This window comes from Elephas maximus, chromosome 11 (genome assembly GCF_024166365.1).
Source record: "Elephas maximus indicus isolate mEleMax1 chromosome 11, mEleMax1 primary haplotype, whole genome shotgun sequence".
Taxonomy (NCBI): Eukaryota; Metazoa; Chordata; class Mammalia; order Proboscidea; family Elephantidae; genus Elephas; species Elephas maximus.
In genome coordinates this window covers 62,065,485-62,083,291 of record NC_064829.1, presented here as the reverse complement: position 1 = coordinate 62,083,291, position 17,807 = coordinate 62,065,485, and the positions used below count along the sequence as shown (strand labels likewise).

At 37.2% G+C, this 17,807-nt stretch overlaps 1 protein-coding gene across 1 annotated transcript in view; it reads right to left on the bottom strand.

The window, feature by feature from the left end:
- DCC (DCC netrin 1 receptor) overlaps window positions 1-17,807 on the bottom strand; it is a 1,314,656-nt gene that overhangs the window by 130,136 nt on the left and 1,166,713 nt on the right. Inside the window, exons 19-20 of the mRNA XM_049901020.1 lie at window positions 17,107-17,214; window positions 3,800-3,994 (exon numbers count right to left, since the gene is read on the bottom strand). Of these exons, the coding sequence (XP_049756977.1) occupies window positions 3,800-3,994; window positions 17,107-17,214 (303 nt within the window). The remainder of the gene's footprint in view (window positions 1-3,799; window positions 3,995-17,106; window positions 17,215-17,807) is intronic.

Sequence of the window (17,807 nt, the reverse complement as noted above, 5' to 3'; positions counted from 1 at the left end):
TAAAAACGTATGTTGGCAGATTCTATGAATAGGATTAACCAGAAATGCTCACTGGAAAAAGGTACATATAAGAGCACCTATTATATCAAGATTCTGTAAACTTAAGTTTTATAAAAAATCTTCTGTATCTTCTCAACATTTATAAACATTTTTTAACTCATCACATTAGCTAATCTATTCTAACCTAATCATAAAATTTTAATTTTTTCTTGATTTTTTTTTTCTCCCTTTTCCACTGAAGACTAATTACTTCTCAAAGTACATTTTATTATGGAATGGGGGTGGTGATGACAAGTGCTTTTGACAGGCTACGGCACTATATGTAGTTTATGGACAGGGATAGGGTTTTTAACTGAGATCCTAATTTGAGCGTTGAGGATGGACACCGTGTTGTAGGAACTGCCTTCCAGGTCTATAGCAAGAATGAGGAATGATATCTCAGGATCATATGTTACTAAGCTATCCAGGAAGTTTAAAGGTTTGGCAGCCACAACAGGACAGCCTAGAGAAACTACCCTAAGCAGCATCTCCTAATTAGGGGAGAACTGTTCAGATGATGACAAAAAGGGAAGAAAGCCAACCTCACCTCAGCTCCATTCTTCATTTCTCCTTTTGTCTGTAATCATATACTATGCATTATCTACAGCCTAATAGATTTTCAGCCAGACAAGTAAATACATATTATAGTGGATAACCTCATCTTCACGCCAATGTTTTGGGATTTGTATTTTGTTAGCAAAGCTGGACTGTGTATAACTTGAGAAATGTTGAATATCTCGAGAAATGTTACCCTCTGAAGAGTATTTCCAAACAGGGACCCAGTGTGTTCTAACAGTTATATTAAAGATGAATAATGATCCTTGTAATTTGTTACAGAAATCATATATTTGGCCATAAATTAATTGGAAGATGAAACCTTCTTTGAATTCTGTGGCAGAGCCTCTAGTGCTCTATCCTTGGATGAGGGAAATGCACATTTCAGAATGATGATTACGGGTAGGCGGAGAATAGACCATACTCTATGGATCTTTCACTGCTTGAAGACTCAGCATTTTTGGTGTAAGAGCTGGCTCCCTCCCTCCACAGGAATCTCTGTGGTCTATTTCACCAAGAACATAATTTCTCTCTATTTTCAGATATCTTAACGTAGAAAGGACTACTTTATGGAGGAAACAACCCATGTGCTAGAAAGACATGCCTCTTACACATCTTCCCAAGGTACAATAGTGTGTGGGTAGTCTAATGCAAGCCTAGGGCAGACTTTGGTGAGGGAGCTGGGTATTTACAGAGTCCCACGTGGTCTTAGAATCAAGCTCAAAGTGCTTTTAATTAACATTGCAAAGAAATGCATCAACATGTATGTATGTACATAAATGTATAGCAATATAATCCCTTTCTAATTATAAATATCCTTTTAATTAACCAGTGATTACTGATTGAGTTTTCTGTCCCTCTCTGGCACATAGCTAATACCAAACAGACAAAATCCTAGTAGAAAATACTGCCATCTTTGCAAAGACTGAATTTGAAAGAATGAAGCTTGTGGATACTTTCCTGGGGCATGGTTTGCAATGAAACACTTGCCTATTACCCAGTAGGCTATTGGGAGTTTCCTCAGCTTCAGGACAACATGTAAGCCTTTCTCTCTGTCAAACAAAGTTGCATTCTGATGAACTAAAGGCCTTATGTTCTGAAACATCTCTGGAAGTAAATACCTTAAATCAGAGCGCAATCTCATGATTTTACATCTTTATGTAAATTTAGTTCATTGAAGCTTCAAATCTCTTACGATGAGTAATTTATATGCCTTAGAACTTTTGTTATGGTAAGTGGCATGTACGATGCATGCCTGTAAAATGTTGATTATTGATAATTATGGGAATACTAATAATTCTGCATAATTCATAAAGCACTCAAGACGTCAGGAACTTATTTTACCATATGAGCAGGGTTTATTAAAAATAATCCAATCTACTATTATTGAGTATGACATACTTAGATGATATAAATCATTCAAATCAGGGTATTAGAAAGAACTCTTATGGACTATTATGATACATAACAAATTCCTGGATTTGTCCTTAGCTCTAAAAATCATTTCTCAGATGAATTTAGGGCACTTAGGGTAAACAGTACTAAAGGAGATATCAAGTTCATTAAATAATCGACAGAATGGGTATCAATTTGAGCCTGTAAATCCTGTGATAACTAATCACTCTGTTGCTTAAAACATTTGGATGCCTGTAGTCTTCTTAAGCCCTGCCTGAGATCCTGTAGTTGGCAAATACTGTGAGTGTGAAATTAATTTGGTAGTCATTTACAGACAAAGATGAAGCATTTGCCAAACATTAGTTACATTTCATGCTCCCACAAAATGAATAACCAGCTCCCTTTCAATTGCTCATCTGGAGTGAAAGCTGATTTAGACATGAAGTCCTAAAAACCTGGATAGATAGAGGTTAGCTCATTTCCTCCTCACCCCTTTCCCAACTTCTACTTTGTCATTAAGAAGGTCACGTGGCTTACGCTGAATACTTGTTTGTGTGTTCTTGGCAGACTTGCCAAATTCCAGCTTCTGAATAACTCACTCATCAGAATTTAAAAGTCCATTATTTATTAGGACACCTTACCTAAGAGAATTGAGAAATAGACTAAAGAGTTATTCTAAGACTCTTCCTTTAGGATGCAAATAATAGGATGAGAATGCCAATCGTCCATGTGTCTCTAATTTCTCAGTGGTTTGCCATCATGCCTTATCAAGTTTTCATCCTGATTAAAAAAAAGCTGCCGTTGAGTCAATTCCGACTCATAGTGACCCTATAGGACAGAGTAGAACTTCCCCATAGAGTTTCAAAGGAGTACCTGGTAGATTCAAACTGCCAACCTTTTGGTTATCAAATTGCCAAACTTTTGGTTAGCAGCCATAGCACTTAACCACTACGCCACCAGGGTTTCCTTTATCCTGATATATAGGTATAATGTGGTCACAGATTTAAGAACCAAGTTATTCTTCTTTAGAACAACATGTATCATGCCTCAAATGTATATCTTTAAATACCAGCTACGGAACATTCGAATTATTTTAAATTTCCAGATCATAGAGGGTCTTGAAACCACTTGTTCTCTAGAAAAATAAAGACTGTGCTCTGAAATACTTAGGTTATTTTAATGTGATCACTATTCTTGGGCCTGAGTATTTTTCTTTATGAGCATATAACTATCCTTAAGTTGAGTAGCTATTTTTATCCTTGCGAGCTTGTGGAATTTTCTTCTAGTAATCATACTGCAAGATTTTCTTTTTCATTGTTGCTAACCTGGATCTTTAAAACAAACACCTCAATTTTGCTTGAAATTTTCTGTCTTGCTATGTCAAAATTTTCTTTAATACATAAGGACAATAGTTCCTGAAAGAAAACATTTGAAGTTGGCAACAGTATGCCATTCACATAATTCAATGCTTTTTTAATTTTTATTACTTTACATAAAATGGATGGAGGGTTTCATTATATTTTGAATGGAACCAATATACAAGAAATCAGTACAAAATTTCAAAAGGATTGCAAATTGAAAAGTCAAGTTAAATATGTCTGTCTTGTGCTGATGGCAGAAAATGTGACAACACAATAGATATTTCTTTGACATACTGGCTCTGAGCATAAAAAAAGTACCTTTTAAATTTACCTTGAATGTCCATTGTAGCCAACACAGATGGCGCAGGGCAGTTTCTAACACAGATTCCAAAGCTGTTTTATAACAATCCCATAGGAAAAGCAAGGCAATAAAAGGAAATCATTCAAACCTTTCAGAGTTCTGAAGGGGATGGGATCAGATAGAGGCCCAACTCCTTTAGCATTCCGTGCTTGAATTCGAAAGTAATACATGGTGTCAAGGTTGAGATCCATGATTTGATGAGTTAGCCGGTCACCACTGATTGTTTCCATAATCCAGTCATCAATTGGTATGTTCTTGTCCAAGGTATAAAACAAGATGTAAGCTGCATGAAGAGATGAATGGGACTTTGTTTAGTGTATTAACTTGCATGCTATAGTTCTGCTTCCAAATACTCATGTTTCCCAAGTAAAATTTGCAGTGATTATTGTATATTCACAATCTATAATCTATAGTATTTAGTTTTGCATGTAATGATTTTTTTTATATTGTAAGGTTTAGATAAATAATATTTGAATGTATGGAATCTGAAAATGGAATACACCATTAGAAATAAAAAACACCTGCCATGTTTAAAAATGTAGCCTTCCTGCCACCAATAAATCCTGGTTATTGGTTTGCTCTAATGTATAAGCATGATGAAAAATATAAAACAGAGATAACAACTCTTTATAATTTTCATGTAGTCCAATAATGAAAACGAGTAATATTTATTTTGGCTTATACTAACATAAATACCTATTGAAAAGTATAAAATGCCGTGCACATTTAAAGTGTTATAAAAATAAATGATCATATTTTATTACCGTAATAATTCTGTGAGCTTGGCAGGGGACGTGTTTGCTGTCTTCCTTTCACAGATGATGAAGCAGGGGGAATTACCCAAGTTGACCCAGCTGCTTGGTAAAAGGGCTGGGATGATAGCCTCTACCTCCATACTAAAAATCCCATATGATTTTCCCCCTAGGCCATCTCACCTAGGCAAATAAATATTTCTGAATAACTGTAGGTGATTGAGTTAGTATCTCAAATATCAATAAACCATAAGTTGATCTGCCATTTATTCTCCATGTTAGAGGATATGTTACTTGAATGCTAGTGTATGCACAGTGGTGATAGTCTATGATGCACCAGAACAAATCCAGGTATCCTTGTAAAATGTTCATACTCTAACATCATGCTTAGCCAACTAATGAGCTAGCTTTTACTCAAAAACATTAATTCATAAATTTTATATTACACTGTCAGATGAAACTATGGAAAGACTCATTTTATGTTCCTTTGGCGCATGGATATGAGGTTGCCCTCCTCTTCCAAACCAGCACGATGATCTCACGTAGGTCACAAATGTCTCTAGGTATATTCTTATGCATTGAATCCACTCTTTTTCAATCATATTCTTAAAAACTGTTTTCATTTGATTTACCTATTCCTCCCTCTTGAGGCCCACTTGTCCCACCTGGATGGAGGACTCTTATACATTAATCATTGCCATGATTTATTTCACAGGGTTTTCTGACTCACATTCTCTCCTTTTCCAAAATAAGCACACACAATTCCTACATCTCAGCACAAACTCTTGCTGCAGGAAGACTCGTCTCTTTACCATTTTCTTATTCTTCCTTACACACCCTGCTGACACCACTCCACCTTTCCTCACCTTCTCTATCCAAATTCCACCCATCCATCAAGGCCTAGTTTAAGCCATGTCTAAGTAATAAAACTTTCCTCAATTGTGAACTCTCCATTCTTTGAACTATGGAATATGTTTTAATAAATATAAGAGCATTTACATGATTTTGTTCACTCATTGCTTAATCTCATGATTCCTTATAAAACTATGCCTTTGGGGGATGCATTTTGGACTCTGCACTGGTTATTTCTTCCATTTGATTTGGTAGGATTAATCAAGCTTACAAACTCTAACACCCACAAGTCTATTTCTCTTAAATTCAGGCCCATACTCAAAATGTGCATCTATTTTTCTTTTGGCTTTCACTTTTTTCCTAGTTTGGTGTTTCATAGGGACTGCCTGAAGAGTAGGTACAAGTTAAAAAATACAAACCTCAAGAAAGGGCATCTTGAATTAACAAGTGTGGCAGACAAGCTCTTTGATGGCCCCCAATTATCCTCACCTACTGGTAGTCCCACTCTTGTGTAATCCCTTCTGTTTGAGTTTAGGTGGGACTTATGCTTGCTTCTAACCAATAGAATACATAAAAGGTGATGGAATCACTTCCTTGATTATATTTCATAAGACTGTAGCTTCTGTCTTGGTAACAGACTCTCTATAGGCTCTCTGCTCTGCTGGTTTTCCTGCAGAGTGCAATGTGGTAAGGATCTGAGGGTGTGTTCTGGTCAACAGCCAGAAAATAACAGAATTCTGCCAATGGCCTTATAAACCTGGAGCAAATATTTACCCAGTCAAGCTTCAGATAAGACTTCAGCCATGGCCAACATTCTAACTGCTATCTTGCAACAGACTCTGAAGCAGAATACCAAGTTCAGCTGTTCCCAGAGTCCCGACTCACAGACTCTGTGAGATAACAAATGTGTGTTATTTAAGTCACTAAGTTTGTGGTAATGTTATGCACCAATAGATATCTAATATGACTGGGTAAGGGTAGCCCCAGAAAACTAAACCCCTTGTGATTCCTATGATTAAGCAATTTTGTGTTGGGAATCACTTCCTTATTTGATACATGGCATATGTGCATGTATACACACACACACACACACACATATATATATATGTATATATACACACACACACACACACACACACACACATATATGGAGCCCTGGAGGGACAGTGGTTAAGTGCTCGGACGCTAACTGAAAAGTGGGTGGTTTGAAGCCACCAGATGCTCCACAGGAGAAAGATGTGGCAGTCAGCATCCCTAAAGATTATAGCCTAGGAAACCATATGGGGAAGTTCTATTCTACACTATAGGGTCGCTATGACACAAAATTAATGGCAACGAGTTTGGGATTTTTTTGAGATTTATAAGTATGTATGCTATTTTTGTTGTTGTTAGGTGCCATCTAGTTGGTTCTGACTCCTAGTGACCCCATAAACAACAGAACGAAACACTGCCCGCTGCTGCACCGTTCTCACATTCCTTGCTATGCTCAAGCCCATTGTTGCAGCCACAGTGTCAAGCCATCTTGTTGAGGGTCTTTCTCTTTTTTGATGACCCTCTACTTTCCCAAGCTTGATGTCCTTCTCCTGGGACTGATCCCTCCTGATAACATGTCCAAAGTATTTGAGACCTAGTTTCCCCATTCTCACTTCTAAGGAGCATTCTGGCTGTATTTCTTCTAAGACAGATTTATTTGATCTTTTAACAGTCTATGGTATATTGAATATTCTTCTTTAGTCTTCCTTATTCATTGTTCAGCTTTCACATGCATATGAGGCAAATGGAAATACCGTGGCTTGGGTCAGGTGCACCTTAGTCCTCAAGGTGACATCTTTGGATTTTAACACTTTAAAGAGGTCTTTTGCAGCAGATTTGCCCAATTCAATATGTCTTTTGATTTTTTAACTGCTGCTTCCATGGGTGTTGATTGTGGGTCCTAGTAAATGAAATCCTTGACAACTTCAATATTTTCTCCATTTATCATGATGTTGTTTATTGTTCCAGTTGTGAGGATTTTTGTTTTCTCTATGCCGAGGTGTAATCCATACTGAAGTCTGTAGTCTTTGAGCTTTATCAGTAAGTGCTTCAAGTTCTCTTCACTTTCAGCAAGGAAGGTTGTGTCATCTGCATAAGGCAGGTTTTTTAATGAGTCTTCCTCCAATCCTGATGCTGTGTTCTTCTTCATATAGTTTAGCTTCTTGGAATATTTGCTCAGCATACAGGTCGAATAGGTCTGGTGAAAGGATACAACCCTGACGTATACTTTCCTGACTTTAAAGCATGCAGAATCCCCTTGTTGTGTTCCACATCCTTTTCTGAATCCAGCTTGAATTTCTGGCAGTTCCCTGTCAATGTACTGCTGTTGCCACTTTTGAATGATCTTCAGCAAAATTTTACTTGCTTGTGATATTAATGATATTGTTCAATAATTTCTGCATTCAGTGGGATCACCTTTATTTGGAATAGGCATAAATATGGATCTCTTCCAGTTAATTGGCCAGATAGCTGTCTTCCAAATTTCTTGGCATAGACAAGTGAGTACTTCCAGCTCTGCATTTGTTCATTGAAACATCTCAATTGGCATTCCGTCAATTCCTGAAGCCTTGTTTTTCACCGATGCCTTCAGTGCAGCTTGGTCCTCTTCCTTCAGTACCACTGGTTCCTGATCCTATGCTGTCTCCTGGAATGGTTAAGTGTCAACCAACTCTTTTTGGTATAGTGATTCTGTGTATTCCTTCTATCTTCTTTTGATGTTTCCTGCATCATTTAATATTTTCTCCATAGAATTTTTCAGTATTGCAACTCTAGGCTTGAATTTTTCTTCAGTTTTTTCAGCTTGACAAATACCGAGTGTGTTCTTCCCTTTTGGTTTTCTAAATCCAGGTCTTTTCACATTTCCTTATAATACTTTACTTTGTCTTCTCTGGCCGCCCTTTGAAATCTTCTGTTCGGCTCTTTTACTGCATCATTTCTTCTGTTTGCTTTAGCTATTTGACGTTCAAGAGTAAGTTTCAGAGTCTCTATTGACATCCATTTTGGTATTATCTTTCTTTCCTGTCTTTTTAATGACTACTTGCTTTCTTCATGTGTGATGTCCTTGATATCATTCCACAACTCATCTGGTCTTCAGTCATTAGTGTTCAACGCATCAAATCTATTCTTGAGGTCTCTAAATTTGGGTAGGATATACTTAAGGTTGTAACTTGGCAATTGTGGGCTTGTTCTAATTTTCTTCAGCTTCAAAATGAACTTGGGTATGAGCAATTGATGGTCTGTTCTGAAGTCTGCCCCTACCCTTGTTCTGACTGATGATATTGAGCTTTTCCATAGTCTCTTTCCACAGATGTGGTCAACTTGATTCCTGTGTATCCCATCTGGTGAGGTCCATGTGTGTGGTTGTCATTTATGTTGTTGTATTTTCAATGAAGAAGTTGATGGGTTTGCAAAATTCTGTCATGTGATCTCCAGCATCATTTCTATCACTGAGGCCATAATTTCCAACTACCGATCCTTCTTCTCTGTTTCCATCTTTTGCATTTCAGCCATCAGTAATTATCAGTGCATTGTGATTGCATATTTGATCCATTTCAGGCTGCAGAAGTTGGTAAAAATCTTCAATTTCTTCATCTTTGGCCTCAGTGATTGGTGTGTAAATTTGAATAATAGTCATACTAACTGGTCATCCTTGTAGGCATATGGATATTATCCTATCACTGACAGTGTTGTACTTCAGGATAGATCCTGAAACGTTCTTTTTGATGGTGAATGCAACACCATTGCCAGCATGGTAGACCATATATTTGTCCAATTCAAAATGGCCAATATTAGTCCTTTTCAGCCTAGGGTATTGATATTTATGTGTTCCATTTCATTTTTGACAACTTCCAATTTTCCTAGATTCATACTTCATACTTCATGCATTCCATATTCCAATTATTAATGGATGTTTGCAGCTGCTTCTTTTCATTTTGAGTCATGCCACATCAGCAAATGAAGGTCCCGAAAGCTTGACTCCATCCATGTCATTAAGTCGACTCTACTTTGAGGAGGCAACTCTTCCCCAGTCGTCTTTTGAGTGCCTTCCAATCTGGGGGCTCATCTTCCGGCACTATATCGGACAATGTTCCTCTGCCATTCATAAGGTTTTCACTGGCTGAATCTTTTCAGAAGTAGACTGCCAGGTCCTTCTTCCTAGTCTGTCTCAGTCTGGAAGCTCAGCTGAAACCTGTCCTCCATGGGTGACCCTACTTGTATTTGAATACCGGTGGCATGGTTTCCAGCATCACAGCAACACAGAAGCCCCCAGTATAACAAACTGACAGATGTGTGGGGGATATACATGTATATCTCTCTCTCTATATGCATTTCTTTGAGATGTTGATGGTTCAAAGATGAATACCTTGAGGCTAACAGATGAAAAGAAGATAAAGCCTATCAAGATAAAAAATCTTGGATTCATATTAAAACTTAGAAAGAAAGGCTGTATGACTTCTCCCTCTGGTGAGTATTAAAATTAGAAAGGTAAAATTCAAAAGGAATTGTGAAATATTGTCAGATAAAGAAGTTATTTACTGAAACACATAGATGATCATTCATTTATAACTTGGTCCCAATAAAATCTCCTAATATTCTTTGAGCCAGACAGTCTCCATTCTTGTATCTAAAGAACCACACCTAATGAAGAGAAGCCCCTGATACTGGTAATATTCTTCAGTTTTTATTATATGCATGTCTTTTCAACAGGATGAAAATGTTCCTTGGGTTCAGGATCTAGATCTTAGATTACTTTTGTATCCCTTAATGAACCTAATAAAATAGTCTTCACATAATATTGAAACTCATGCACTGAATGAGTTTCTGTAAGCACATATGTTTTACATTCATGACATGTAATGAAATTGTTGAAGTTGTCACAGACTGTTGTAAATGCATGGTGAACCTGAAAGTTGGGAGAATTGTGTTCCCCTCCCATGTCAGCTACATTTAATTCTGATTTTCTCCATTTCTCAAATGAGAATAAAATATTTGCCTTCATGTGCTTTTTTTCTAGGTAAAAATTGTTCCATTAAGCAGTTAAAGATGACAGCTCTGGCATTAAGTAACTAAAGCTGAAGGTGCAAGTATCAGTTTCTGACATCTTCAAACTGTATTTGAGCAATTTTCCAATACTTGTGGGGAAACCTGCCTTTTTTTTTTTTTTAATTCTAAACTAGGATGGAAAATAGAAATAGATCATGCCATCCCAAGCTCTAAAAATCAGCCTTAGAGAAGGCATTCAGTTTCATTTAGAAGTGTACATTTGTTACGTTAGAAGGAAATTAAATCCATCATTAGTTTCACCACACAGATTTCTATACAACCACACAGGTTGGAACAAACTCATTAGTCTCTCACACTACCTTTCTGTACCTTTGTTTCTATTTCTCTGTGTCAAAGTCTCTTTTTCTATCCTTTTCTTTTTCCTCCTTCTACTTTGTTTTTGTTTGTCACCCACTACAACCAGCCAAATAGTGAATTATTATATCCTGACATAGGCTGTAAGACTTTCTGGTATTGTTAACTCAATAGGAATCACATTTATCAAAATATGTATAAAATGTAAATCATCTATCTGTCATTTGGCACTGCTTATAGAAATAAGTAGATATAATCCCAAAAGCAAAGTGTTCAGAATGTATTCAACTCCATCTCTCCTCCCTTCTGTCCTTTCCCATACATTCTCCCAACCAATACTGAGTTCCTTTCACAGGCCAGGTAGGTTGCTTAGTACTGGGAAGACCCAGACATGTAGCATGATCCCTACTAACAAGGAGATCAACTGAGTCAGGACTTTTAACCTTGAAGGAACTTATTCTGAAAACTGTTTATAGGTAAATTGATAAGGAAACCAGGAGCCATCTTCCTCCTTCTGAGTGATCAAAAATCACAAGCCATGTGTTTCGGAAGCCCTGATCTCAAATCATAGCTCTACCATTTAAAAACTGTGCCATTCTGGGAACTTCCTTAATGTAAGTCTGTCTCAGTTTTCTCCTCTGAGATAATGCATTTTAAGAACTTTACTCAATGGGATTATTTCTACTGGGTCATTTTGAATTGGACAATCATATGGTCTACTATGCCAGAAATGACAAATTGAAGAGAAATAGTGTTGCATGCACTGTAAAAAGAACTTTTCAAGATCTATCCTGAAGTACAACTCTGTCAGTGATAATATCTATATGTCTACAAGGAAGACCAGTTAATGCAACTATTATTCAAATTTCTGCACCAATCCCTAAGGACAAAAATGAAGAAATAGAAGTTTTTTTACAGCTTCTGCAGTCTGAAGTTGATCAAACATGCAATCAAGATGCATTGATAATTACTGGTGATTGTAATGTGAAAGTTGGAAACAAAGAGGAAGGATCTGTAGTTGGAAAATATGGCCTTGATGATAGAAATGATTATGGAGATCACATGATAGAATTTTGCAAAACCAGTGACTTATTGATTGCAAATACCTTTTTTCAACAACATAAACTGTGATTATACATGTGGATATTCCCAGATGGAATACACACAAAGCAAATTGACTACATCTGTAGAAAAAACAATGGAGAAGCTCAATACTATCAGTCAGAACAAGGCCAGGGGCTGACTGCAGAACAATTGATTACTCATATGTAAGTTCAAGTTTAACCTGAAGAAAATTGAAGCAACTCCACAAAAGCCAAAATACAATCTTAAGTCCATCCAACCTGAATTTAGAGGCTGTCTCAAGAACAGATTGACACATTGAACACTAATGACCAAAGATCAGAAGAGTTGCGGGATGACATCAAGGACATCATACATGAAGAAAGCAAAAAGTCATTAAAAAGACAGGGAAGAAAGAAAAGGCCAAAAAAGGATGTCAGAAGAGAGTCAGAAATTTGTTCCTGAATGTACAGTGGGTAAAGTAAATGGAAGAAATGATGAAGAAAAAGAGATGAACAGAAGATTTCAAATGGTAGCTTTAGATGATGAAGTATTACAATGAAATGTGTGAAGACCTGGAGTTATAAAACCAAAAGGGAAGAGCATGCTCAGTATTTCTCAAGCTGAAATAACTCTAAGAAAAAATATAAGCCTAGAGATGCAATACTGAAGGCATCTATAGGCAAAATATTAAACAAGGCAGGAAGCATCAAAAGAAGTTGGAAAGAATATGCAGAGTCACTGAGGCTACTGTATGACACAGGGGATACTGCATGGTTTAAAATCAAGAAAGGTATGGGTCAAGGTTATATTCTTTTAGCATACTTATTCAATCTGTATGCTGAGCAAATAATCCCAGAAACTGTACTATATGAAGAAGAGTGCAGCATCAGGATTGGAGGAAGCCTCATTACAACCTGCGTTATGCAGATGATACATCCTTGCTTGCTGAAAGTCAGGAGGACTTGAAGCATTTACTGATGAAGATCAAAGACTACAGCCTTCAGTATGGATTATATCTCAACATAAAGAAAACAAAAATCCTCACAACTGGACCAATAAGCAACATCATGATAAACGGAGAAAACTTGAAGTTGTCAAGGATTTCATTTTACTTGGATCTACAATCAACACCCATGGCAGCAGCAGTCAAGAAATCAAAAGACACACTGCATTGCGCAAATTAGCTGAAAAGACCTCTTTAAAGTGTTAAAAAGCAAAGATGTCAATTTGAGGACTAAGGTACGCCTGACCCGAGCCATGATATTTTCAATCGCCTCATGTGCCTATGAAAGCTGATCAATGAATAAGGAAGACCAAAGAAAAAGTGATGCTTTTGAATTATTGTGTTGGTGAAGAGTTTTGAATGTATCATAGACTGCCAAAAGAACCAACAAACCTGTCTTAGAAGTACATCCAGAATGTGTTTCTAAAGTGAGGATGGCGAGAGTAGGTCTTGTGTACTTTGGACACACTATCAGGAAGAATCAGTCCCCGGGGAAGGACATTATGCTTGGTAAATTAGAGGGCCAGTGAAAAAGAGGAAGACTCTTAATGAAACGGATTGACACAGTAGCCACAACAATGCACTCAAGCATAGCAACAATTGTGAGAATGGTTCAGGATTGGGCAGTTTCTTTCTGCGTACACAGGGTTACTATGAGTTGAAACCAACTCAAAGGCACCTAACAACAACAACATCTTCTACAGGGTAATGAGTAAGTGCTACAGCTATTATATTATTACCATTTCACTCTTAAAATCGCCAACAAGACCTGCATTCTCAGAAACAACATTTAAGGGCAGGTGAAAGAAATGTTCACAAACAAGACTGAGAAGATATAACCCGGGAAAAGGTTAGAAAAACGGTCCTGTGGTTTTACAAAGGTCTAGAGAGAAGAGAATTTCAAGAAAGAATTGGATTAGACTATCAAATGCTACAGAGAAACTGGGTATCTTCTCAGCCATTGAACTGTGTTGATAAGGAAACTGAATCTCTGATAAACCAAACTCCTCTGTGTTGATCACTGATCTTCAATACTGTTGGGCACTGTAGTAATTTATTAGACCAACATTTCACAACCCTGTCTGTACATTAAAACCATTTGGGGACCTTTTAAAAAGTATCCCCAGTCAACTAACTTAAAAATCAATTGCAAATCACAGATTTAGACCAGTAGAATGTTGATTAATTAGAGCAAAAAATAGTGTAATAGTTAAAAGTATGAAATCCCAGCTCTGCTACTTTCTGCTTATTTAACTGTAAAAAAAAAAAAAAAAAGTTGCTGTCAAGTCAATTCTGACTCATAGTGACCTTAAAGGACAGAGTAGGGTTTCCCAGGAGCGTCTGGTGGATTCGAACTGCCAACCTTTTGGTTAGCAGCTGTAGCTCTTAACCACTACACTACCAAGGTTTCCTGTTTAACTATAAGTTGTTTATCCCAGAAAGGCCTCTTCTCTTGATTTCAAAGTGAAATAATAAGAATATGTGATTACTTAAGATACTAAAGTACTTAGTAGAGTACCTTTTTCTTCCCCAGTTGCCTTCTAGTGGATTTCGACTCATACAGACCCTATAGAACAGTGTAGAACTGCCCCACAGGGTTTCTCAGGAGTGGCTAGTGGATCCGAACTGCTGACCCTTTGATTAGCAGCCAGGCTCTTAACGACTGTGCCACCAGGGCTCCAGTAGAATGCTAAACCCAGTGCTGTACTATATAATAAATGCTTAATACATTTTGAACCAGTTTCTTCCAAGATTGTCACTCTAAATTCCTAAACTATGTTTATGATCAGGAAATTTAGGTACTGGAATTATTTAGGCACTGGAATTATCCGGGTCTCTTTTTTTGTTTAACCTTTTGAAGTACATCTGTTTACGAATTGATGATCTAGTTGCAATGCAAGACACATTAGCAAAGCCTCATCCTAAAATGGATTTCAAATTGGAATAATAACAGCTAATTTGTTTACATACTCACTGGGCATCGGGAAATTTTCTCAGCACTTTATTTTAACAATTCTCTGAGAGGGGTTCTAGGACAATCTCCATCTACAGGTAAGAAAGCCAGGTTCAGGGACCTGAATGACTTGCTCAGTCATCTCTCTCAGGAGCTTGGGCCCTTAACCACCTCACTCTACTGCTGTACACACATGAAAAAAACAAAAAAAACAAACCGGTTGCTGTCGAGTTGATTCCAACTCATAGCAACCCTACAGGACAGAGTAGAACTGTCCCATAGGATTTCCAAGGACCGACTGGTAGATTCAAACTGCCAACCTTTTGGTTAGCAGCTGAGGTCTTAACCACTGCACCACCAGGGCTTCGTATACATTTGAGGACCCAGGAGAAAACAGAAATCCAAGGGAACCTGGGAGTACATCCCTCCACCTAAGGATGAATATGCCCTACCACAGTGGGAAGGAACTCAACCTTCTTCTTTGAACTTTCAGGAGAAGCTGAATTTAGCAGACCTTGACCTTCTGCCTAGTGGTCTGGTCTTTTGAATACTTTTACTTTTCCATTGTGAGCGAATGAATTGATTTCTAGTAGTGAGACCTACTGAACATACATGCTAAATAAACTACTTGGGTAAGGTTTCTTACACATGCACTATATACGTGAAGCCCTGGTGTTGCAGTGGTTAAGAGTTATGGCTGCTAACCAAAAGGTCAGCAGTTCGAATCCACCAGCCCATCCTTGGAAACCCTGTGGGGCAGTTCTACTCTGTCCTATAGGGTCACTATACGTCAGAATCAACTTGGTGGCAATGGGATGTTATATGTGCAGAATATTATTGCTCAGATAAATGTCCCCTTCTTAGTATAGGCCAGATTTCCCTTTTTTCTTTAAAAAGCAAAATTAAGCTTTCTTTCAGAGTTGAAAACACATTCTAACAGTCATAGTGACTATTTGAAGAGATTTATTTATATTAAGAGTGGAGCATTGGGTAGCATATGACTTATTTTATCCTTTTTAAAAATGCGTATTTTTTTCCTCTGTCAGAACTTATTTTTACTTAGACAACTTCTATTCTGTTTTCTTCTTAAACTTGTTATCTGTTGATTTACCATATGCATATCAATGACTGGTTATAACATAATAAAATAGTCATCATATAAACAAATCAAAATCTACCAATGTACTGAAATGAACCAATGGAAAATAGATCATAACACTGAGGGAAAACAAAAAGAAAATTAGAATGAGCCAGCCTCAGTTTTAAAAGTTCTGGCACAGTGACAACTGAACATATAAAATTTAGGGGGACTTTGTGCCCCTCTTCTTTTTCCAGGTTTGTCAGCTGAAATAAAAATTCTGTTTGCTATTGCATGAAGAGTAATTTCCTAGAGAAAACAAGTCCTCAGCCTAAATTTAAATCACATTTGGAATTTTCACATTATCTTTTCATTTTGCAGAATTCAGAAAGTAACTCACATAAAGCAAGTGTACCATCTGAGCTGCAGTCTCCATGCATATCTCTGTATCACAGAAAGGCCAAGTCACTTTGTTAATTTATAATAGTGCTAGTTAACTCTTGCATGTGCAGAAGAAGAAAGAGTGACACTTACATGTGTCTAACCCAATGGTTCAAGTTAATTAGACTATAATGTGCACATTCTGGGTTATACAATATTTTTCATAATAATTATATGCTATGGAGACATCTATTAAAAGCCTAAGTGATCATTTAAATGCAAAATCCCTGATAGAACGCCATTATATTTTCCATACTAAATTAACATTACAGGCTTCTAAAGGATGCTTTAATTAGGCATGGATGTTATCAGCAATATTTGGCAAAAGAAAATCTGTCACTGTGAAATATTCATTAAGTTCAATTTCTGTCAGTCAATATTAAGTGTTTTCTGAACCTTACGATTTCAGTGAAAAGCTAAAAGCTAAGTCAGAAACTAAAAAACCCCAGACAAACCTCCTTTTTATGTGCCATACATACCAAAATACGTGGTTATTAGGTGTCTTTTGTATTTCATAATTGCCAAACAACTGGCTTCACTTTTGTCTTTTATGCTCAGAGGCCTCCATTAGAAGGTTGTCTTAATGTTCCATCAATGAAAAACAAAAGGCCTATGCCAATTTAAATACATATCCTTCATGAGGCAACTTGAATGAGATGTGTCTGTGTGTGGATCTGTATGCACTGTTAAAAGAATTCTACAGTTGGTGGTGGGTAACAGGAGAAAATCAGACAGGGTCAGAGAGTCAACTGAGCTGCTGAGACAGAAAAAGGATACACAAAAGGCCTGCACAGCACAAGAGGTCAATAGTCACAGGCCAGGGCAGAGCAACGCTGGGAAATTCAGCTGAGATGCTTACCGGTAATTTTCCCATTGGCTTCAAGGGGAGGCTGCCAGCTCACAATGACAGCACGCGGCTTCCCTTCTCGGGTAATGACTGTCAAATCCTTGGGAGCAGAGGTCGGTGCTGCAAGATGAGACAGAGACAAGGCCTTGTCATTGGAATTGAAAGAAAACAGACATTTGTGGGACTTTTATCCATGGTGTTGACACTCAGAATCTATCACGAACTGTATCATGTTTATTTTGTCATTTATAATTTATTTCCAGGGTTTGAACTAAATAAGCAAAGAAATAAAAATGGAAAAATTGATGATTTTCCATGGAAGTTAAGTGATTTCCGAAGAAGAGAATATAGAGAGAAGAGGAGTACTGGAATTTTCAAGTAATCTCTATGCTAAAAATATGAAGACCATTATAAAAACAAAGGAATGTATACATATTTAGTGAGATTGATGGCTACCTGTCTCTAAGAGACAAAATTCTGTTACAACTGTAGGATTTATAAATGAAAATGTCATCTAATTGTGCATTGCCTTAAGAGCCAAAGAAAATGTAATGAGTTAAACTCAGGTTGAAACAAATATTTAAAAATAGGAGAGGTAGGTGATCTCCGTGAAACTCCGTCCTTCTTAAAGCTACTTTTTCCACATGTTGTGTTCAGTGAAATTTTAAGTATACTTTAAAAGTGGGAGCAAACTGCATCATTTCATTATCTTC